The sequence below is a fragment of the Cololabis saira genome, chromosome 4 (genome assembly GCF_033807715.1).
Source record: "Cololabis saira isolate AMF1-May2022 chromosome 4, fColSai1.1, whole genome shotgun sequence".
Lineage (NCBI taxonomy): Eukaryota > Metazoa > Chordata > Actinopteri > Beloniformes > Belonidae > Cololabis > Cololabis saira.
Window position 1 is genome coordinate 20166626 of NC_084590.1, and position 25859 is coordinate 20192484.

General features: G+C 38.8%; 1 protein-coding gene across 1 annotated transcript; it reads left to right on the forward strand.

Moving 5' to 3' along the window:
- Nucleotides 1-10224: 10224 nt before the first annotated feature.
- On the forward strand, nucleotides 10225-24497 carry ccnl1a (cyclin L1a). Its single transcript, XM_061719120.1, has 10 exons — nucleotides 10225-10554; nucleotides 10860-10934; nucleotides 13550-13659; nucleotides 15889-16009; nucleotides 16189-16253; nucleotides 20189-20288; nucleotides 20410-20514; nucleotides 21587-21837; nucleotides 21950-22048; nucleotides 22917-24497. Exons 1-10 carry the CDS (start codon nucleotides 10315-10317, stop codon nucleotides 23389-23391), a joined length of 1641 nt encoding a protein of 546 aa, XP_061575104.1. The 5' UTR covers nucleotides 10225-10314; the 3' UTR covers nucleotides 23392-24497.
- The last annotated feature ends 1362 nt before the right edge of the window (nucleotides 24498-25859 follow it).

Genomic DNA, 25859 nt, shown 5'->3' on the forward strand with positions numbered 1-25859 from the left:
AAGTTTCTGGTTAAACGTTTGCTGAACTCGTTGAAAACTAAATAGATTGTTGGGAAATGTAACCGAATTTTGATCTAAGGTCCACTTTTGTAAAATTATGGTGTTAGCGGTCTAATTAAAAAAAAAACACACATTTACTACAAGATATTGTTTTGTAAATGTTTATTTAGTTCCCAGCATTTGACCATGGCTTCAGACAGTCTGCATTTCTTTCTTTCTTTCTTTCTTTCTTTCTTTCTTTCTTTCTTTCTTTCTTTCTTTCTTTCTTTCTTTCTTTCTTTCTTTCTTTCTTTCTTTCTTTCTTTCTTTCTTTCTTTCTTTCTTTCTTTCTTTCTTTCTTTCTTTCTTTCTTTCTTTCTTTCTTTCTTTCTTTCTTTCTTTCTTTCTTTCTTTCTTTCTTTCGACTGTGATTATTACAATGTATAAATTATGTAGATTAAAAAAATACTCTAAAACATAATCATATGTACAGGAAATAATCCACATCACCTTAAATGAAGAGGGTAATTTAGAGATAGAATCGGATGAAACTGTCACAGCTGATGAGGAGATAGATAATACTGATTATGTGTAAATGGCTGAACACTGGCTCTATGACAACGTTTGCATTCATTTTAATGCTGCATTTGTTTATTTAAATTCATAAATTATTATGCATTAACAGTGTGGTGTGATGTTTATTGGTATGTGGTCAAATAAGCAGTCAATCCTCCAAATAAATCCCGAGAAATGCTGTATTTTTGTACAGACAGTAAATTCTGCTCCCAGCTACACAACTTCCACAAAAACTTACCAGAACATAAACATTTTAATAAGCCCCTTCAATTTCTGCATCAGACGCCACTTACAACATCTGAAAGTTGATGAAATGGGTCGTTATTTGGGCTTCAGAGAGATAAAATTCCCCCCACCAAGAAAAAAAGTTGGATATACATATCAACATTTTTCACTGATTCATTTATTTTTATATCTTTTCAGGAAGTATAGCCAAGATGTTTCAAGTTTATTTCTCACTAACTTCATTTGTTGATGTATGTCAGTTTTTGCATTTCAAGTATGCAACACATTCTGACTAGCAATTTAATCCTCGTAAGGATATGAAAAAACGATGTTTTCTCAAACAAGTGATTGTAATGATAGTGTGGTTTAAATGCAGTATCATCCATGAGAGGATGAGTGAAGGTGAATCAATATAGGCAACAAAAGGTTTAAAATATTGTTCCTCAAAGAAAGATTAACGGTATTAAGTGAATAAAGTAATCAGGAGGAATGTTTCTCCTTAAAAGGCCTTGACGGTACTGCATCTGTTGTAGCATGCCAGGAGGGCTTACTGTATATAAAGCATTACGTGTATTTCTAATATGATTGATGGACACTCAGCTCAACCAGCGGCCACTATCGTCAGGCCACGACATTCGCAAAGCACCCAGCTGTTTGTATTAACCCAGTCTTGGCTAAACACACTTGTCATTTTAGATCTCGCCATCGAGTCAACATGTTAAACGTAAAACCGCTGTAAACGTCCGACGGCAGCTCTGCAGATATTTCGTAGGGTTCGGCTGAAGGAGCTGGGAGCAAAGCTAACTTTGATTGACATGCCGTGGATGTGTTTCCAATGGCTTCCCAGGCAACACAGCTGCACCCCGCACGAAGAAAAACGGGCTTCAAAACCCGTCTTCAGAAACCAAACAGTCAAATGACCTAATGCTGCGTCCATTGTTTTATTCATTCTATGCAGGAGCCATGCAGATGTTTTCCCAGAGCCCGCCTCTCAGTCGCTCTTGCACGTACAGGACTTCAAAAACAAATGCAAACACAAGGACAGGCCTGTAGGACCGTGACACCGGGTCACCCCTGAACACACACAAAAGAAAGTGTATGGCGTTCACTTCCAAACACACACAAACACAACAATTATCCAGCCCAGTCCCCTCAGGCCTTGTGTGTTACTGACATCACTCGCTCTGTGGAAGGTCCTTACATCCCCCCTTCTTCCTCTCTCCTCCTCCCCCTCTACATTTGGGAAGAATTGGCATGATGGGACAAAAGCGTGAAGTGCGTGAGGTATGGAACTCATTTCCCAGCGTACTGGCACACAAGCTTTTGGTTTGACTTCCCCGTTTCCCTTCCTTCTCGGCCATCTGTGAGACAATGCACACATGCACTTCACTCACACATAAAAGGTGAACAAACATTATTTTATCCTGGCAACGTTTCCTGTTTGCCAAAACACACACACACACACACACACACACACACACACACGCTTTATCTACTAATGCCTTTTGTTCCTGTCAAGAGGACACTTTGACATACACAGCAATGCATTTTATCTTTTTTATTTTCCTTTGATTTTGAATAGGTATTTCCTACAACACCCAACAAACTGTTTTTTTCCCTCCAGGAAACTAAGTACTACAAATTCAAAATAACATTAATTAGAGCTTTTATTCATTTGACATATTCTTTTGATGTTTTACATAATTCAAAATCAGTTTTCATTTCACTGAAGTTTCATTGAATCGAAACAAACTGCTTAAAATCTGCTCCATCAGAAAGGTTTCTGATCACCACCAGGTCTTCATCAGCACGCAGAACTGCACATGTTGTATTTTATATTTCTCTCCACACTTCTCATCCAAGTCAGCGGCACGTTTAAGCTTGATGTTTGGTGTTGAAGCATTCCTGACACCGACCCTATTCACACCTGCGCTGACATGCACCTTGGGTGATCGGTTCTGAAGTGGACAGATTTACACTAAGTGCATCGTTTCTCAGCTGACACTAGAATCATGCGTCTCTCCACGTGTATCTCTAGTGGCCACTTGTGGTCAGATGTCAAAGTCTCACTCAAAATGCAAAGAGTCAAGGACTAAACCACACATTGATGCAGAGATCTGATGTTGCACGAACGTCGTCCATCCGTGCATGTCCTTGAATGGGATTCCATTTATCCATCCACACATTTTCTATGACCACTTCCAAATCCTGGTCAGGTTTTCAAGGACTATTTAAGCTTTTGCTGCAAGAGATAAGATCCATCCCAGAAAGGTCACCAGTGAAACTGAAATCCCTTACATGCAATCATCAACTGAACCCACCTGGACTCACTAATGCAACTTTGGTACATTATTTCAGTAAACAGGCCCTTTGAAACAGCTGGGAACCCCAATCTGCCACAAAGCACTGATGCTTGTTGAAATTAGTACTGGCTATGTGTGCAATTTACAACTCAAATGATGATGACAATACATAACCCTAAGTTATGTGTTACCAAGCTACTGCAGTTAGATATGAAGCCTGCAAAAATAATATAAGAAATAAAACAGAAAACCTCTCATTTACCCACATTTCCCTCCATCACAAATGCATAATGTCAAAATGCTTTAGTTGAAATAAACCCTTTTGTCACTGGATAGAAAATCTGGCTAGCAACAACTAACATTTTCTCTGTGCAATCAGCTTCGAGTCCTGGTTCAAATCATTCTGCAGCTGTTGCAGGTACTTATCAGTTCCAGATCTCAGCGGCGATGGAAACATAACACCCAGGTGGGTGGGCAGAGTACGAATGAGCATGATAAGGCCACTCCTGTTACCACAGTCTCACACGGAGGCTCCGGAACTCAGAAGCACCACTGTGTGGATAAAAAAAAAGATCCAAGCAATCAATTTTATCACACTACACAGCCTCTGGCAATTAACTTTAATCACAGTGTGTGGGGCTGACTCCCGCCACCCAGTCACAACAAATAATTTGTCTTATATTTAAAAAAAAAAAAAGTTCAATTTTAGGTGTTAAGAATTGTATTACAGTAATATTTTCCTAAATTATTGCTCTATGCATATAATTATGACTGGGTGTCGTGATTAAACGGCCACATGTAGACATTTGAAAACTTTTGCTGTGTTTTACTAGCAGATGAAAGTGAAAAGTGCAACATCCCCAGTTGCAGCCAAGAACTGCCTCTGATACCTCTGATCCTGACGCACTTCCATTCAGAAAACACAGACTTCTTACATTAAAAACCAAATCAAGAGATTTTTACAAGTCAATTGTAAGCTGAAATTAATCTTTCTGATCGTGACCTGCTTATTCACTTCAAAATACCGTACATCGATAAATAAATAGATATCAGGCTCCAGATGTGTATTTGTGACCTGACAGGTTTAAATTAAAACCTTTCTACGGCTCCCTCGTTTCCCAAATATGTTCATTTCTTGTCTGAAAAAGATGGTGTCTGCCAATACTGAAATAAGTGCTTCAAAATGGCAGTTCTCTAACCGTTGGGTGAAATCACAGTGGTTACGCCCAGTCCTGATTCACAGTCCATGTGGCAGATAAACAAATCAACAAACCACATCAAAATCTGGCTTCTTCTGATTGAGGTGAACTGCGGCCCCAGGCCTCTGCTGAAATACACTCGCGCTCGCTGAGAGTGGTTTTCCACAGCACTTAATGGATTGGGGTTAGCATTAATGTTATTGCTTACATCTGTGCTTTGAAAAGTCAAAAATGTCTGCCCTGAACAAGGTCTTTTTTTTACTCAGGCGTCTAATGATGTATTAACGCCTGCGTGGACTTGGACATCTGACCTTTCTTTTATCCACGTTATACCAAATCCTAGTATGAGCTGTATTTTTGCCATGTGAGCCAGGAGTGCGGGACAGTCGTCTCTTCCCATGCCAGTAAGAGGCGATCTCTCTCCTCCTCAAGCCATAGTACTGACTGCTGTCTCTGCCCCCACCTGTGCCTCAGGGGCGAAAATCCCGGGGGGGACGGGGGGGACAGGGGGGACAAGTCCCCCCCATTATAGTAAAGCTGTCCCCCCCCTAGAATAATTTGAGACAGAATTAATAATTTTGAAACAATGCAGTAGTATTTAGTAGAGATGCACCAAAATGAAAATTTGTGGCCGAAACCGAAATCGAAAATAATAATAAACAGTAAAATCTCATTACACCTAAAACAAGAGTCATCACCAGAAAAATAACTTGTTATTTGACAATTTTCACCTGTTTCAAGTACATTTTCACTTGAAATAAGTAGAAAAATCTGCCAGTGCGACAAGATTTATCTTTAAGATATATATATATATATATATATATATATATATATATATGTATATATATATATATATATATATATATATATATATATATATATATATCTTATATATATAAGCAAAACAATCTTGTTCCACTGGCAGATTTTTCTACTTATTTCAAGTGAAAATCTACTTGAAACAGGTGAAAATTGTTGTTTTTTCCAGTGATGAGTCTTGTTTTATGTGTAATGAGATTTTTTTTAACTAAAAATGAGACATTTTAACTAGAAATAAGACAAATATTCTTGTTAAGATTTTGGGTTTTTGCAGTGTATTATGTCAGATGTGCTGTATTATTGCCACCTTCCACCTAATACCATTGTTTTGTATTACTCTAAGAAAGGTCTTCTGCCTGTTTGCGAGATAGAGTTGAAAATGTCAAGAAGCTGTGTCAAAGGAAGGCTAAAACTTTTATTCCTTGTCCCCCCCTGGATTTATTCTCTAAAATTTTACTGTTTATTGTCCCCCCCAACTATGAAACGGGATTTTCGCCCCTGCTTTGCCTCTTCACTTTTGACACCGTCTCTTAGGCTATCTTTAAATATTCAATCTCTCTGATCCTGTTGCTAAAAAGTAACTCCCTCTCAGCCTCTCATCCTCTGCTATTTCTGCCTTTATTTTTGATCCAGTCAGCTTCCTCCTTTACGACGATCTAGTCTTCCCCTTTGCCTGAGCCCTTACTTAGCCACTGACGTGGTGTCCTTACTGGTTTGTGTGTTTAGGAAGAGTGTGGGGGTTGCTTGTGTGGCAGAGAGCTCTTCTCTAAACACACACAACCCCTTTCAACTCTTTGCTACATGCATAATGGGCACAAAGCATAAGGCCCCATCACTTTGACACAAATGATGATGGTTTTACTGCTCCAAAACATTCAAATTTAATCATCCTCAACAAATGCCAGTGCATGCAAACGTTCTTATTTACAAACACGCATGCCATGTGCACAAAGTGGGACTGTGATCTCCCTGCAGTAGTTATTATAGTAGAGCAGGCATGCACATGTGTCCCTGGAGAATCTGCGGGAGTAGCTTGTAAACACACGCGCTGGAGGGGAGTGGTGTATAACTCAGCCCTCGTTCGTCACTGGGTGTCCCTGAACATCACTCTCCTCTGTCTTTATGTTCGTTTCCGAATGCTGCCCTCCCACGAGCCCTCCCACACCCTATAATTAATGTCACCCGGGCAACCAGGAAAGAATGCTCAGTATTCTTGTTGTCGTGGTAACTGCGTAACAGCAGGGCGGAGGTGCTGGTTAGAGGTGTTGGTTAATGACGAGGACAATGAGACTCACGTCAGCCCCTTCATGTCCTCTATTTGTAAAAACTCAGTCAGGCCAATTTATTCTATATTGTGTACCATTTGAGGATTTGTCAGAGGTGGAAAAAGTACTGAAAAATTGTAATTGAGTAAAAGTATCTTTACTTTGCTTAAATCCTACTCAAAGTAAAAGTAAAAGTACTCATCTAAAAATTTACTCGAGTAAAAGTACAAAAGTACTTCATTTAAAATGTGATTTGAGTAAAAGTTACTTTCAGTTATTTAATGCAAAAAAACGATGAGTCACGAATCAAATTAATCAACTTCGAGGCATATTAAAGTACAGATCCACACTTGTTTGAGTACATTTTTTTAGATGTTGATGTCTTGAATGCTGAAAGCTCCGTTCTGCCGGGCAGGCACATTTTACACTGCATTATAATGTTGTTGCTTTTTGTGCGTTTGAATGCGAATAAGTCTTCCAAGTTTGGCCAAGGGTTTTTGTTGTTTTTGTGGCTGGTTTCTGCCCGCATTTAATTTTTTCACCATAAATTTTGTACTCAGTAACGTGAGGGGATTCAAATGTAGCGAAGTAAAATACTTGGGTCAAAATGTACTCGAGTAAAAGTAAAAATTACACTTTTCAAAAACTACTTAGAAAATTAAAAATTACTCATAAAAAGTACTCAATTACAGTAACGTGAGTAAATGTAATTTGTTACTTTCCACCCCTGGGATTTGTCTTCAAATTCACTTTTTGTGATATATTAGTTTCTAATTTTAATAAAACCAGCTGAGAGATGTATACCGTGTATTTTTCACAAGTACTACTTTTGGTTAATTATGTATTAGCAATAACCTATTATAAAAATTAATTGAAATAGAAGATAAATGACAGACGCTAGCAAAATACACTCAAGATGCGTTTGAGTTGCTAGTCACTTGTTTGCATTGAGATATTTTAGTGGTGTTACAGAATTGAGATGTTGATGGATATTCAGAACAATTAATAAGTCCTCATTGAAGAAACTTAAGCTCAGGATGTCATTGCTTTGCTTGGGTCATTTAATTTTTAGAGTCCTCAAATGGTGGATCTCTACTTTCCTCTGCTGACCATTTTCAGTTACTGCAGGGCTTCAGGCTGTGAAGTGGTGGGAGTGAAGATTTGAGTGAACAGAGTGTTCCTGGACAAACTGTTCACATGGACACGCTCTTTCTTTCACACACAAAACCTAATCAAATTGAGATCACAGTAACACAACAATGATGCTCTAATTTCTACGCAGGTTTTAGACCCATTCATGAAAACTTGTACTTCATAATTTCCGTGTACAGCAGATATTATACAGATTCCTTAACATTATTACTGCTAAAACAACTGATCTGTGTTCATGGATGTATTATAGAACTATAGTCTGTGTTACTCTGTAGTGTATATTTAGCTTCCAACTGTAACGTCTTTAATACTCTGCGGAGGGATATGTACCTGAGGTAAGCGTAAGAAGTCCCGACTTTCCCGTAACTGACGTCACAGAAACCGTCCGTAGTGACGAGTCTACCGAAGTTTCTTCCTGCGCATGCGCAATATATTTAAATAAAAATAAAATTGCTTATGATACGTTTACACGCATGCAATATGCGAAAGAAAGAGGAAAAAAAATGTAACCTAAAAATGTAACAATCCCATCATTAAAATAAAATTCAAACTCCAAGTAGCATTGGTGTTTTTAGAAATATCTTATTGTAAAGTATGCCTGAATACATACTTTCAATATTTTTAATTCATGTGTGGCAATTTATTATGATAGTGAAACAATTTTATCTAAAGTTATCTTATTTGAGCCCACATATGTGTCACTTTAAATATGTTTTATTTTTTTGTAAACTGGATATAGGTTTAAGAAGAACAAGATTATACGTTAAATAAATAATAGAAACATTCTGGTTTGAGTTAATCCGATTATTTGTTGCAATTTTGACTTGTTTATAAAGCAAATATGTAATATAATTTAAGCTCTGACTAGTTCAAATTTTATCAATCAAATTGTATTAATACAGCACCTTTCATCCAGGTACATGAAATACAAAGTGTTTTGACATTTTGACTGAAAAATAAGCGTAATAAACAAAAAAATTTTAAACCAATACACACTGACATACAACATAGTTAATTAAAAATGAAAAAAAAATATAAAAGTTCAAGGATTAAAGGCTAAATAATAATCAGTCCACAACAATAAAATATAATAATAAAAACATTACAAGAAATAGATTAATAAATACAACAGATACCCTTAAAAAATGTTAAACAGAATAAAACTATAAAATTTGATGCTACATAAAAGCCAGACCAAAGAGATGAGTTTTTAGTCTACGTTTAAAAATGTCCACACATTTATAAACATGAGACAAAAAATGCGAACTTGACACTGCTTTGATGACAGAAAACAAAACGAAAAAACAAACAATAAAAAACAAAACCAACCAAAAACTCGTAATAATCTAGCATCGAGGAACTTTTTTTTTTTTTTTTAATTGAAATATATGCACAGGAAAATGTTACATCACTGTAGGACAAAAAATAGATACACAAATATAGAATATTTCACATTTCAAATTTACATATCCATGAAAAACAATAAAGTAAAAGAACAAAAACTAAAAATAAAGAAAATAAAGAAGCTCGAGATACAAGATTTATATTAAATTGTATTCTTCACACATTCTTCTAGTTTGCTGGCTTTAGGATTCATACCTTCTTTCAAAGATTTTAAATAGGATGAAAAAAGTGCTTTAAATACTAGAAAATTCGGGCGTTGGTGTGCAAATTTGGTACAATGAATATGAAATTTAGCAAATAGTATTAGAAGGTTGATAACATATAGTTTATCTGAACTTATTTCCTCATTTTGTGACAGACCAAATAAAACATGTTGGATGTTCAGTTTACAAGAATAGTCAATTTTGACCATCGAGGAACTTTTTTTTTTTTTTTTTACAATTGGAAACATAACAATGGTAACAAAACTTCACATTATGCAAATTCACGTCGAATTATAACATATAAAGAGTACAACTCAAATAAAAACAAAACAAAAAGCACAACACATTACAACCAGCCAGGGGGGATGAAATTATAACAGAAAGCCAAAACATTTACATACATTTATGGTTTTGATGTCCTTTGAATTATTAGAAAACTTAACAGAGTCCAGATACTGTTTTAATTCGCAATGAAAAGTAAAAAAAGAGGGTTTTTTGCGTAAGAATTTAGATTTGTGGATGAGGAATTTTCCGAGGATAATCAACAAATTAATAATAAATGTTTCCTTTGGCTTTGATCTAATTGTTACATGGTCAAAAACACCAAACAACACATCCTTCCAAAATAAAATAAAATCAATATCAATTCTTTCAGACACAAAATTACACATATCACTCCAAAAAGTTTGAACAATGGGGCACAGACAGAAATAATTGAGTCATTGTTTCCGAATTTGCAGAGCAAAAAGTACAGTTTGAATCAATATTTTTTTGAATCTTTTAATAATGTGATCATTTGTAAGATAGAATGTATGAATTAATTTAAATGCAATTTCTTTAACTTTGTTAGTCACCAGGTATTGGTTGGGGGAGAGCCAGACCTTCTTCCAGTTAATATTTTTTACATATTTATTCCAATATGGGATCACGTATGGAACTGAAGAGATATCCCTTTTAAATAAAGTTCTAATTGTTTTATTATTTTTATTATGGTTGCAGGATAGGCAAATTTTTCCAACTGTCGTATCAATCAAAGGTAGACCATGGAGGAACTACTTTCCCAGCGCGGATGTGAATACACGTCAGCGGGAGGTGACGTCACGTGCTTTGTCAGCCACTCTGCTCCGCCATCGTCCCGTCGAGCTTGGCTGAGCTGTGGCTACACGGAAAGCTTCAGAAAGTGGAAAAGATGGCCGCGGATCCTCTTTCTGTGTCCTCTAACGCGTCCACCAACAACGATGGCATCCTCATCGGTGATAAAGTGTACTCGGAGGTGTTCCTGACCATCGATAACTCGCTGATCCCGGAGGAGCGGCTCTCGCCGACGCCGTCGATGCTCGACGGCCTCGACCTGAACGCGGAGACCGACCTGCGCATCCTGGGCTGCGAGCTCATCCAGTCCGCGGGGATCCTCCTCCGCCTGCCCCAGGTAAACCCAGTAATAATAATATAATAATCATTATTTTTACTATCCGAGCCGGCCGGGGGGTTGTGTTAAAGGCGGCGAGGCGCCAGTGTTGCTCCCCGGCGTGGCGGAGCTAAAATGGCGGCGGGTCCATTGTGGCCGCGGCGGCTTAAAGGCTGATTTATGGTTCTGCGTTAAATCGACGCAGGGGCTACGGCGTATGGTGCGCGTCTCCGCGTAACCTACGCCGTAGCCTACGGCGTAGGCTCTGCCATAATTCAGGCTTTATGTAAGAGCCGGTGTGACCGACCTGTGCTTCTCTCTTCCAGGTGGCCATGGCGACGGGGCAGGTGCTCTTCCACCGGTTTTTCTACTCCAAGTCCTTCGTGAAGCACAGCTTCGAGGTGAGTGTTGCAGGGCTGGCCGGGTGTTGTTGCGGGACGTTATTGTTACGTTGGCGTTGGCCGCCATGTTGTTTCCCCGTCACTCCAGCTCATTACACAGACACGTTTAAAATGACTGTAAATCACACACACCAGGGCTGACACCTCCCTGGAACATTAATAAGGGACTCCTCATCGGCAGGGCCGGCCGACCTGATTGCCTTCACCTTTCCTGGTGTGGGGAATTTCTTTTTAGCCCCTTTTTGACTGTTTGACTCGAACCTGAATTGAATTAGATGCATATTTTTGAATGCCATGGCAACATGGAAAACGCATTATTATCCAGGAATTCACTTTAATACAACATAACAAAATGAAGTGAATAAAATAAGTAACTTTTTTAAACAGAAACCTGTCCTGCTTAACTTAAAATTGTATAAATTCATATAAAACAATAGAAAGAAAGCAGAATATCCATTCTGTAATAGTGCACATTTTTAGTGCAATAACAAAAGTGCAAACAGAAAGTCTGTAGAAAACTTGTAAACATATTTGTGCCTCCAAGGCCATGACTGTAGGTTACAGTTGCAGTAAAACAGAAAGAAATGACTCATGAACTCAACAGCTCAATGTCATTTTCCATTAGCACTATTTGTTTGACTCACATAGGGTTGGGTGATTTTTTTTCCCCTGTAAACCCAATTTTCGATTTCGATTTTTTTGGTAAAACTAGAAAAGACAATGGAATAAATTGTTTCAAATATTTTATCTTTATTTTGAAAGAAAAATAAACAAATTTCCCTATTGGGAATGAAGTGCAACTGAAAGATACTGTAAATCCTCCTTGAGTTTAGTAAAGTGACAACATTAACAATCTTCTTGACCAAACAAAGTAAAAAATCGATTTTCCGATTTTCCTTTTTTTAACATTGTCTTGATTAATAAATCCGATTTAGATTTAAAATCGATTAATCGCACAGCCCTACTCTCACAGTAATACGGGACAAATTGCGTCCCCTTTCAGCGTACTTTAGTTTATAAATATGGGACAATTCTGTTTTTCAAGGGATTGTTGGCAACCCTAGTGGGAACTAACAGATCACCAGATCAAACATGTAATTGAAGAAATATTATGGGGGTCAGTTCAATTCACTTCAATTTATTTGTATAGCGTCAAGTCATAACAAAGGTCATCTCATAATGCTTCACAACACAAAAAACAGATAAAAGTGATTAGATATAACGCATCGTAAAATAATGTTTTAAAACATAAGCATCATAAAGTGATCAGATATCACACATCATATAAAAAAAAACACACAAGCGTCAGAGAACATCAGAGAAACAGAAGGACAGCAAAACATCCCAAAAACACAGTAATAACTAGCTGACTCTTAAGCATAGGATGTTTCGTAGAGGAAGGTTTTAAGCCTGCTCTTAAAGGCAGAGAGTGTGTCCGCCTTTCGGACCAAGACTGGAAGATTATTCCAGAGGTTAGGGGCCTGAAATTTGAAGGCTATGCCTCCAATTCTGCTCTTGGAGACTAGGAATCACAAGCAGTCCTGCTTTCTGTGAGCGCAGAGATCTAGTGGGATAGTAGGGAACTATGAGTGCTTTGAGGTAGGATGGAGCCTGACCATTCAGGACTTTATCGGTGAGGAGAAGGACTTTAAACTCTATTCTGGCTTTTATAGGGGGCCCGTGTAAGGAGAGTAATATTGGGGTGATATGGTCTCTTTTCCCAGTTCTTATTAGCACACGAGCGGCGGTTAACCCTAGATCTTCTTTTATTTGGTAATACGTGTACATTTTCGTCAGGGAGCAAGTCGGCCTGAATCTCAACAAGTTTTCACTTCAAAGGGACATAAATTCATGTTTTATTGGTTTCTTTCTTTAAAACTGATATCAAAGTTGTTTTTTTTTATGGCTATTATGACGTCCCACAAAATATCTTGACGTTATCTACTCACTGGATAGAAGTGTCACATTCAGCAATATCTTACTATGGGTTTGGGGTTTAATTGTGGATTTGAAACGAATGTCTCAAGAGAATAAATAATTTAAAGATAAAATAAGGCTTTCTTTCCGATGGAGACAAGACTTTGTGACTTGAAGGCCAATTTGTCCATCAAGTGTCTGTCACACCTTTGCTATAGTAAATTATTTATATTTATTATTAATGGTTATATGCAGAGACAATTTAAGTATCCTTGAAATGGCTGTACAACTGGCCCCTTGACACACCAACCACAAGGCTGTTTAAACTTTTCAAAAGTCTGACACCCCTGCTGTAGTGACTAAATCTCTGATATATCTATATGTTGTAAGTGAAGCAGACTGGCCACCTTGAACAAGTAAAAAGATGTGTAAAACGGTGATGACTACGCATAATAGAGTTGGTTGTTAAAACGTTCACTCCCTCTAAACTTTAGTGTACAATCAAAGCTTGTTAGATTTATACATGTTTTGGTACCGCATGTACTTTTTGTAAATAGAGCTTTGGCGTGGATGCCAACTAAGCGGCACACATTTGTGTCAATCCTTGATGCATATTTGTAATACTGCCCAACTTCGCTACATTACTTAAGTTGATGTATTATTCTTTTAAACAATTTGCTGTAATGTTGTCTTTTTAGATTGTTGCTATGGCTTGCATTAACCTGGCCTCCAAGATTGAAGAAGCCCCAAGGCGAATACGAGATGTCATCAATGTTTTCCATCACCTGAGACAGATAAGAGGCAAAAAGTAAGTAACGTAAAAGATTACATTCAGAATTCATATGAATACTTAACAATTGTGACATAATACAAGTTGGATTGTATTTCTTTTTATTGTAAGTTGTATGTTTCTGATCTCCTCTGCTGTGAAAGTGCTCTTCTGTTTATCCATGCACTCTAAACCATTTTAAAACCTTTCAGTTCCAGCTTCACTCGTAGTTTCAGAAGTATAATTGTCTACATGTAACATCTGTTTGACATATCAACAGAATTGATTACACAACACAGTGATTTTTAAAAGAACGATTCATGTCAAAATAAAAGACGAGGCACATGTACTTTGTGTGCCTCTTGTCTTAATGTCAAAATTGTAGTGCTTGACATTAACTTGGCTTCTTTTTTCCCCTTGCAACCAACTAACAGCGACCAGCTACATTTACCAAAGCCTGGGTGATGTGGAATGGTACGTAAGATGAAGCAGTCGGCATGACAACCAAGATGCGAGGGGGTCTCTGTCGCCCCCCAGGCCCACCCCAGCCCCTCCTGTGGGAGACTCCCGTGGTCTGAGCCACCGCGGGGCACTGGGATCGGGGATGACAGGTTGGCCGAAGGTCCTTGGCCCGTGGGGCAACCTTGAGGACTCCTGTGGTTCAGTCTTAAGCTTTGGGTATCTGTCCGTCAGTCTGAGGACTTGAGGGTAATGTAGCTTTCTTCTCTGATTGCTCCTCACCATGCATTTCAATATTGCATTAAAAGCAAACTCCATCCACCCACTGTAACTCATGGCTTTAAAAGAAATATCACTTTTTTGTTGGACTAATTAATTAGTCACGTGGGGTCTTGTTAAGGATTTTAATTTGGGAGAGTGCATGCACTGCAGCTTTAGTAGCTATGTACTGTGTGCTTCAAATGTGTGTTGGTAGTCGAGTAACACTTAAAGGAGCTTGAGGCCGGATTGTGGCAAGATTTATGAAAAAAATCCGTATACATTTTAAGTTTTCTAGTAATAATGTCAGGTGAAGCGTTCCAAACCCAAAAGAATGATTCCTCTAGTGTATCTCTCCTTTGCCTTGAACAGGCTGTGTGCTGCAAAATGTGCTGCAATTCTGTCCCGAATTTCCCGCGCTGGGCTGGGGATGTGACGTCACATGACGCTGCATGTGCGTTCTCCCCGTTCTCCCGTGCCGGCTTCGCTGTTGGCTGCAGTACCCCCAACGGCCGTCGTGGTGAAGGGTGGTGCTAGAGAGTCTCATTTCTTAAAAGGAGCCTCAAGCTCCTTTAAACCAGTGTATTAAATGTATTTATATTATAAGGGCTTAGATTGGAATAAATTATATTTTGATTGTGACGTAGTTTTGGAATTAGTGTGGTTTGCAGGATGAACTTTTTTTTTTTCCCAAAAAAGTTTTTCTCACAAAGACAGCTAGATATTCAATATGTGTCATTTGAATGTTGTTGCTAATGTTGAGAGTAAATGTTGTTCTGGTTCTTGCAAGTGTAGATGTCTCAGATTAAGTTTATTAGAACCTTGTGGTTCAGCAGAATTGGTTAGTTGGATAATTCCTATAAAATGACTGCCTGATCAAACAGGTTTGTGGCCAAGTTTAGATCCCAGTGGTTGTTGTGAGGTCTGTTTTTGTTGGTTTAATTCAGAAATCTTTTCTTCACAGTGTGATAAGTGTTTGTGTGTGTTTTTGCAATATTTTTTGACAAGCTTGTTCGTATATGACTGGATTAGAATGGTTAACTTAGTGGTGATGGTTAAGTTTTGTCACATGGCAGAGAAAACTTAGTAGTGTACATGAGTATGTTCTACAGAGAACGCGTTGTTTTGAGTTTACATTATCGTACCACATCCTACTTGGCACACATGTACAGGTGGCAACTTTTGAGCTGAGCTCTGTTTTTATTTATAAATGCTGTTTTTTTTTAGTATGGGTTTTTAGCTCAGATTGTATTTGAAGGGTTTCAGTTTGTGTTTAGCAGGTGTGGGTTAAAATGATATTTCTATTAAAGCTGTGGCACCAGGTGATTGAGATCAGGGGCAATCAACAGATGTCTGAAGCTTTTACTTGAACCACGGGAGTCAACAAACCCCAGCATACCGTCAGGCATGCAAACAGTGTAACTTGTTGCTTTAAGTTGGTTGGAAACATGGGGAGAAAAAAAGTGCAAGGATTCAGAAGGGCACTTTATTCTTTTAACGTTTATTACGAAAGGGAGAAAATTGTTTCATTTTGATTCCTTTGTAAAATAGGACTCCAAGTCCATTGATACTTGATCAGAACTACATTAATACCAAAAACCAAGTCATCAAAGCAGAGCGGCGGATCTTGAAGGAGCTGGGCTTCTGTGTGCATGTCAAGCATCCACACAAGGTGAGTTAAAACTTACTTCTATTCATATTTGTCTTGATTGAAACCTTGAAACCTGGACCTTTTTAGCTTTTCTGATGCAACATCAGAAAAGTCAATCTAGTTATTCTGATTCATCAGTTTGTACAATGACACTTTTGCATCTGTTCCTCTACTAACATGTAGCCAATGTTTGATTCTAGATCATCGTCATGTATCTTCAAGTCCTGGAATGTGAAAAGAACCAGACTCTTGTACAGACGGCCTGGTAAGTTCCTTAGTAATCTTCAGCGGTCACTCCCACAACTGCAACCTGCGTGTGTCTGCAAGAAGTGCCACCAAACCTGGGCTTAAAATGGTGTTGAACAAGTTTTAAATGTTTTTAATTTTGGATGGGCACTTTCATATACCTGCTGGACGGCATTACTTATGAATATTAAACCTGGTCAGCTTATATGCAAGTGCTTATATTAGAAAATATAAATTTGAAGCTTTTTCAACAACCATTTTGTTCAGGTCTCACAATGACATTCCCTTATTCCATTTGATCCCTCCCAGTTCTTCTTTTTCCTTTTTTAATTGGATCAAAGCAGTTTGTTGTGTCACAAACGTCACCAGTCTCACTCTCTTGTCTGCCCGTACATAGCTTGCTGTAAAGTCTGTTTGATTTGAGGTGCCCAGGGAACTTGGTTTAACTTTGTCCTTTCTCTCTACTCTTTGATTAAAGGGTAGTCCATGCTGGTAAGTCACATAAAGAACCTCTGAACTCTGCCTCCTCCAACCACATGACCTCAGGAAGCTCCCCTCATTGGCTGGCTGCCTCTCCTGACAGCCAAACCCAATGCCGAGGTTCACTGAAGGGGGCGGGCGAGCCTTTCCCAACTGCCAGCATCATCTTGTTTTCTCTTGGGTGTCAAAAAGGATTTGTATTTTTTTTTGGTCTTGCTACAGAAGATCTCAACTGTAATTATTTTTTGCAAAGTAGCTATAGATTGATATTCTATCTTGTTCTAGTTTACTTGCATTTAGTAATGAAGTAAACTTAAACAGATGAGAATATTTTTAGTTTTTTTTTGCCCACTGCATCTATCTATTTTTACATAAGTAGAATGATGTCTTTTCCCCCATTGACATAGTCTCCAGACATTTGTCTGTCTTACAGGGCTGATCCAGTTCTCCAAGGACCTGTTTCACCCATGCAGCTATCAAAACCCAAAGGCCATGTGTTATCTGGAGTAGCATTTTCTCAATGACAAGCTCTCTAGTTGTCTTTCATTATTAATATTATTTATATATATATATATATGGCAGTTGCAGAAAGCTTCACAAGAACAGTATGTACACAGTATGATGAATATAGCAAAGTATTAATGCTATACATGTACAGTTTTGACTGTCTGTGGATTAGTTTTTTGTCTGGGTGTAGTTAAGTTTAGTTCTATTATCAAGGGGATTTGCCATTCTCTTTTTCATCACACGTTCATGTCTTTTGACTTCTATGTTTCTCAAGAGCATAGATGATCACTCCACAATATTTATTTAATTCACAGCCTGCAATCTTGTCCCCTAACGCTCTGTATCTTAAGCTTGATGTAAGCGTCGACGTAGCAAAGACACATACAACCTCTGTATACCACCTACACCATTGCCAGCGTTTCTGCGTGTCCATTGTGTAGTTTGTGTTGCGCTGCAAATAAACCACCAAAGGCTAGGTGGTGCTGTGGGTTCTTCCTGCAGTAATGTTGCAACGAGTGCTCAGGCACCTGTTTACCTCCTGTGTGTAGCTCAGACATAGCAACACGGGATAAACATCCAATATGAGTTGAAGCCGATGAATATTCACCAACAGTAGTTTTTATTGACAAAAACCATCTACCGTATTTTCTGGACTATAAGCCGCTACTTTTTTCATAGGTTTTGAACCATGCAGCTTATACAAAGGTGCAGCTATTCTGTGGATTTTTCTTCCACCGCTAAGACAAAATAAATGCAAAGAAGAATACGCTACTTCTTTAGCAGATAGAAGTAGGTAGAAGCAGATTTCAAAAAAGATAAATAGATGAATAAATACCAGTTATTTTCTCTTGGTTCTGTCCCGTTTTAATCAGCAAAGTTGCTGCCGTGTTAAAAGACACTGTTAGGAAAGGATCTATTTAGGTACAAACATGTACATCATTTACAGTTCAAAATCGTTCAGTACATGTAGTAAATATCTAATCTAACAACATAAATATCTGCGGCTTGCATGCAGGTGCGGCTTGTATATCGTTTTTAAATATTTATTTAAAAAATAGAGCGGATGTGGCTTATAGTCCAGAAAATACAGTATATATTCTGACCTGGCTTTAAAATGACAGAATGGTAGTGGAAAATGTAAAGAGAGAAAAGAACAATGCTGCCAAGCAGAACCAATCACGTTTTGGGCCTAGTTAACTTGAGGTCTAGTAATATTTGTGGAGGGGTGCACATCAGTGTACAGCATTGCTTATAGCGTTGCATTCCCCTCTAAAGCATCAATATGTCTTGGTGTTGAAGGGGAACAAAAAAGCAAACTACCGTGGCAGTCGTAATCTATAACATGATAGTTAATGTCTTTATGAAGCATTAGATCCAACAGCTAAACAGATGAAGCCACATCCAGTGTTTTTTCTGGGGTTTGTTTCAGTTAGTTGCAATAATTTACATAAAGGGGTATTTCTTAAGTGTAATGATGGGAAATCATGAGTAGTTGGTATCTTACCATCAGAGTGTACTCATAAACTATTGCAGAATGGGTGGTGGGTTTGATGGGAAACTGGAGTAACTGACTTTAAATGAAGTTCTTAAAAGAAATTTATTGTCACCATCTTTTGTAACAACTCAAACTGCATGAATTCTTCAACTGTTTGAGCAAAAGCTGTATTGCATCTATTGGCAATATGTCAGTATTTCTTAGGTACTCTATAGCCATATGAAAGAACAGAATGTTTTATGCAGGTCAGTAAAACTTATGGGAAAGTGATAAATAGTATATACAATATTTTAATGTCTTTGTCTGGGTTGGAACTTTGTTCGGTGAACATTCGCTTTACTATGGCAGCAGTCTACCAGCTACACTCGTCTGTATTCAATCAAAATGCTGTTGCTCAACTCATTTATGTCCACACTGGGTTTTTAACTTTGCGTTAGCACAGATTTACATCCATATTGTCATGTGTTGGTCATCCATGCTCGCTGGGAGTGCATGTACAAGTAGAAACAGGCTGAAAACTGCCTGAAATCCGCTTTGTTGCAGGTTACTGTAATGGCTTTTCCTCTGCATGTAGGCAGTAGTGTTGTTGAAAACAGACTGTCAGCATGACAGCCAGTACCAGGAACAACAAAGTGAGTAGCGCTTGCTGCTTTGTTTCTGTGCTGCTTTTTATACTGTTCTCAAGTTGCATCAGTCATTTTTTTTTTTTTTTTAGCAATGATGAAATGATACAGGTTTGGGAAATCTGGGAATATTGCATAGTGACCCAGAAGAGGAAATCATGTTGTGCAATGTCATGTTGGTGCAACTACATTGTTTTCCCAATGTTTTTGTTGGGAAACCATTAAACTGCAAGAGTGAAGATGGCAAGCCCAGTTTTTATTCTTCCGAAGGTTTAATTAACCAAATCCGTGTGGATGCTTGATGTAACCATAAAGTTTGATGGTTTGAAACTTGTGGATGTAGTCTAGTTCTGTCCGAACTCCTGAGAGACTCACTTGTCACATTAATGGCTCCTTAAAAGTAGGTCTTGCTTGCTTGAAAGTAGCAACTGCTTTTTAGAAAGATGTTTGACACTTGTGTTTGCATGCCGCCCATCTAAGGCATGCACCGTTGTCTTGTCTTCATCAAGTCTAATCCAAATGCTCTTGAAGTCTTAGTTAATCACATCTTGGTGGGTCATCAATTTGTTTTTTTTAAATGCAGTTTGTGGCTTCATGCTTTGTGTGACATACAGCAATCCCATGGATGCCCCAGAGAGAAATGGACAAAGTTAAACTTGACAATTCCCGAATCACCATGAAATAAAACACATTCTTGGGTAGATATTAAATCTGTTGGAAATAGATTTCCAAATGGAAAAACAGAAAAATGCTGGTCAGATCAGATTAATCTGCTGTAAGGTGGTGATGTGTGGATGAGAGGTAGAGAAGATGCTATGTTTTTTTTCCTTTGTTTGTTTGCTCTCCTAGGAACTACATGAATGACAGCTTGAGGACAAACGTGTTCGTGAGGTTCCAAGCCGAGACCATCGCCTGTGCCTGTATATACCTTGCTGCCCGAGCTCTGCAGGTACCGGGACACATGATACATGTCACCAATATATTTCACCTTTTATCCATGTTTTATATTCAAAGTTCATGGTTACATGAAATCTTCCGAAGCTTAAATGCTTGGTTTTGTTTGTCCCCAGATACCTCTGCCATCCAGACCTCACTGGTACCTGCTTTTTGGAGCAAGTGAGGATGAGCTTAAAGAGATCTGCATCACCACCCTTAAACTGTACACCAGGAAGAAAGTACGTATTCAGGGTGGTGTTAGATGAATATTACATGATCTTGTCATTTACTCTTTATATAGATATTCCAAAACTAAAAGAAGCATTCGTTTCAACTTACTGAGCACCTTAATGGTCAGCACTAGGGGTGGGTATTGGGAAGGACCTCACGATACGATACGCATCACGATACTTGAGCCACGATACGATACACATTGCGATATCCCGATTATGCGATATCCCGATTATTCTACATAGTTCACCGAAAAATTTAAAAATGCATTACAAATCTTAAAATCCAAGTTGTATATATGTACATCAGATGATAGTGATGGATCTTAAAATCCCAGTTGCACGTTCATCAGATTATAGTGACAATTCATGGGACAAACTGAGTCAAAACAATGTTTTACTATAACTATACAAGCTAAAGTTACAACATATTTGTATATGTTTTTCATATTATTTACATCATATGAAATTAACATTAAATTTAGTATGAGGTTGCTTTAATTATGTGGCAAATGATAATAAACACAAGAAAGATGGGTATTAAAACCAAGGACAGGCACAGTGATCAGTCAGTATAGATATAAATCCATAAATAAACCTCTGTCCATTATTTTTCATTTTTTAAGGACAGGCAATTGTGTTATATAAAAAATAAATTATAAAATGAAATAAAACGTGAAATAAAACCGGAGCTCAGTGCAGGGCCCTCCCAGGGTTGGTAGAGAGTGGCAATGCCCAGGACTGTCACTTAGGTAGGAGCACTGGGTGATATAATGGGAAAAAGATCGGGGATAAAAAAAAAAAAAATCGATATTAAAATTTTGAATATCGATATTGAATCGGCTGGAAAAGTATCGCGATACATTGCCATATCGATATTTTTGCCCACCCCTAGTCAGCAGCTAAACTGATGGACTATTTGTCATTTAAGATTGGGATGCCCTTATTCACAAAGCCACTAAAGTTGAATGAGTGTAGAATTTCAGGATTTGTGTTGGGTTTAGATGCATCATGTGATTGCTGCAGGGAATATATGAAGTTAATTGATAAAAGTAATTAACTTTTTATCTTTTATCCCCAGCCCAACTATGATCAGCTGGAGAAGGAGGTGGAGCGACGGAAGGTTTTCTTAGCAGAGGCTAAGCTGAAAGCCAAGGGCCTGAACCCTGACGGTACTCCTGCACTTTCCACACTGGGTGGTTTCTCTCCTGCTTCCAAGCCTTGCTCCCCAGTGGTCAAAGCAGAAGAGAAGTCCCCGAACCCCCAGACCGTTAAACCGGTGAAGAAGGAGCCGGACAGCCGAACTCAGGTCAATAAGAGTCCACACAATGGGTAAGAATCTTGCACGTTTTCACAAATGGAATTTTTGTTTAATTTCGATTCAGTTTTTGCTGCCAGTTCCCCAAAGGTGCTGATATACTGTCTTCTGTTCACTTTCATGCAGGCTAAGGAAAGAGGTTAAGATTGGAAGGAACAGTAGGAGTGGAAGTCGTTCTCGTTCAAGAACACGGTCGCGGTCTCGATCCCGCTCCCCTCGCAGACAGTAAGATTCCTTTATGCACAGAAGTTTATGAAACGTGTCTAAATGTTAACCTGTGAAGTAGGGTTGGTCTAACTCAGGGGTCGGCAACCCGCGGCTCTAGATCCACATGCGGCTCTTTAGCGCCGCCCTAGTGGCTCCTGGAGCTTTTTCAAAAATGTTTGAAAATGGAAATAGATGGGGGAGGGAAATACATTTTTTGTTTTAATATGGTTTCTGTATGAGGACAAACATTCCTAATGTTTTCCAATGCTGCAAAAATGTGTAGAATAAATATAAAATTTAAACATTTCTGTTAACGAAGATTTGTACAGAAGAGTATTAGGGCCATGCAGGAGAAAAAATATTGGAGATTTTTTTTATTGTGCACTTCGAGAAAAAAGGGCAAAATGTTGAGAAAAAAGTTGAAATTTCGTGAATAAAGTTGAAATGTTGAGAAAAAGGCAAAATTTTGACTTTGTTCTTGAAATTGTATTTCAACATTAATTTCGACATTTCGACTTTTTTCTCGATATTTCGACTTTTTTTCTCAAAGTGCAAAATAAAAAAAATCTTCCCCTCTCAAATATTCTTTCTCCTGCATGGCCCTGATACTCTTCCGTAGAGGATTCAATGTTTCTTGGAGCGAATCATTTGCATTCATTGCCTGAATGTTTGCTCTGTAGCAAGAAGTTGTCCCAGTTATAACTAATATATAAAACACGCAGACTTTTCATTTTTTGCGGCTCCAGATATATTTGTTTTTTGTGTTTTTGGTCCAATATGGCTCTTTCAACATCTTGGCTTGCCGACCCCTGGTCTAACTTAACTAAATCATAAAGTTTCTAATGGATAATCTTCAGCTGGCTCATTATCTTCTTTCCTTTCTCAGTTACAACAGCAGACGCAGTCGCTCAGGGACCTACAGCTCTCGTTCGCGCTCCCGCTCTCACAGTCGCAGCCCGTCGCCTCGGCGGCATCCGCCCTCACCGCTCCTTCCCCACCTCAAGTCAAAGTCCAGCCACCACGGAAACAGCGACTCGAAGCCCAGCGGACGTCACAGCAACAGCGGAGGCGGAGGCTCAGGTCACAAGAGGAAGCGCACGCGCTCTCGGTCGCGCTCCCGCACCCCCGTGAAAGTGGACAGGGACAGAGAGAGGGAAAGGGAGAGAGACAGAGACCGCAGCTCCTTTGATCTATCTACAAAGAAACACAAACATGAGAGAGGAGTGGGACATCGAGACAGAAGGGAGAGGTCTCGGTCCTACGACAGGGACAGGGAGAGAGACAGAGACAGGGAGCGTAGCCACAAGAGCAAACACCACAGCAGCAGTGGCCACTCAGGACACAGCCGTCACCGGCGCTGAGACACCTGCAGGCCAGGTATAAGGCAGATGATGACCGGAGTCATGTTAGCAGATGAAAGCAAGCAGGATTAAACTAAGAATTTAGAAGTAAACGACACATTTGTCATACTAGACTGTCAAAGAATTGGCAGAAAACTTCAACATATGAAGCATTGACTGCAGCCAAAAAGCACTTCTGCCTCGACTGAGAAAACACCTCCAGAGAGAGATCATGTTTTGTTTTTTTGGTGATTTATGGTGTAATTTCTGCATAATTAGAGCCTGGGTTTCTCAGATGCATTCTTACATGAACCTAAAATAAAAAGAGGAAATTAATACTTCATCTAGTTTCTAATTCTGATACAATATCAGCAACACTTGTGACCCAAAGAAAGCTCTTTAACTGGGAAAACACTTGAAACTTCTGAATCCTACGTAGCTTCTGCATGCATCAATATGTTGGTGATTGAATATCCGTCGCTTGAACTTCATCTCCTGAGCATCAAACCAGTAGCGATGTCGAGCAGAGGTGGCTCATGGCGATGCATCTGAGAGACCCACCGTGCAGCGGTGATTACTATGATGAAGTCTGCTGCTTCACCTGCTGAGGTGACTCCAAACCTGTAAGACAAGGAAGTGTAATAATGCCCCCAGGTCTGTCATCGTCTTTTCATGTGATATATCCCGCTCCTCGACACATACACCTATGAACATCTAGCCTACTCTTGTGTTCTTGGTTTAATGTGTAAGATTACAGACTTTTTGAAAGGAAAAAACATATTTACAGTGTAAAGGATTGATATCCACTGACAATGTAAATGCTTTGATTTATAAAAGCGAACTGTTAAGTGGAAAGATTGAATGAGTAAATGTTTGAAGAAAAAAAATCATTCAGGAACGATCAATATGTTTGCACATTACCAGGCTGACAGGTGTTTTCTGTTTCTTTTTTATTGGACAGATTTGTTGCGTATATAAGTAATGCTTTTGTTTTTCTTATTTTCTTTTCCTTTCAGCAGGGAAAGCAGACTTGATTCAAAACTGTTTTAGGGTTGGCAATTTGTTACACTGGTTTTTAGTCTGCACGTCATGTCCAAATTTTATTCATAAATAAATGAGTTACGCCACTGATGTGTGTACTCTCTTGAATTTCCACTACCAGCTTATGAATCCTTGTGAACAGTAATGGTTGCACTCGGGAACGACAACCACACTGAGTTGTTTCTAGGAACTTGAGCCGTCTCCTTCGTCCTGATTCTACATGAGAAGCTGTCGTGGACTTGCACCTTAATCCCTGCTGCTCTTCATTTAGTTCAATCAGTTCTGACCTAAAAATGTGTTGTGAAATTAACATTGCGTTCACCAGGGGGCGCCGTTGGCCTTAAGTAGTGTTTGTAGCAAGCTTGCAAGGCAGTATTTGAAACTGGTGGGTATAATGCCGCGTTCCATTTACCTCGGAACTCGTAACTGGGAATGACGTCACAGCCGAGTTATCAGCGTTCCAGTTACAAAGTCAGAAAACAAGTTTGTAGTTCTCATATACCACATGAAAAATGTAAATTACACTATAGCAGCATATATATGCTGAACAATACTTGTATATGACTGATTTAGTGTGACCAAAACTAGAAAGACGTGCTACGAATTATTACAGAGCTCTCTTCTACTGTTTACAACCGGGGCAGCCATCTTGGAATGGTAACTCGGGGGTGGTGAAGACTCCCACTTTCCCAGTGGGAAATCCCACTTCGAGGGGCGTTCCAGTTGAAAAATCCGACTGGAAACTGGGAAATCCCCACTTCCGAGGACAATTGGAACGCGGCATAACATTGCGTTCACCAGGGGGCGCCGTTGGCCTTAATTAGTGTTTGTAGCAAGCTTGCAAGGCAGTATTTGAAACTGGTGGGTATAAGTTTATTATCTGGAGAGAAAACTAACCATCTTGCCAGCTCGCTGTCAAGAGTTCATTTCTGCTAAGTAAATAGAACACCAAAATTAGTCCCAAGCATTAATTAGCATTACCGTACATCTTGTCTTACCAGATGTTTTTTTGCTCATTACTGCTTTTGCCCTCAAGGTGGTGTTGAACCTGTTGGGATGATATGAAACTTATTCAGAGTTGAGTGGTGAGGCATCACTAACGGCATTGTGGAAAGAAAAAAGTGCTGCATCGATGTTCAATCTCATGTACATAAAGAATGTACTAAAGTTTATTAAAACACTAGAAGATGCAGATCTGCAAACGCTAAATAAGCATCCACGTTTCAGGTGGTCTGGTATGAAGTAAACATCTTTTTCCTAATGTGTTTCTGTCAGGTATAATTCAGGTGTTTGTATTCCTCACTTTTTCTTGTTGCTTCTTACAAACATGTTGCACAGGGAGGAGGGTTCTGGTTAGTTATTAATCTGATCAGATTTATGATCCTGCTGTTAATCAAAATGAATCATTTCAAAAAGCGTAGCAGAGATACAGTTTGGAGCTCAGGTAT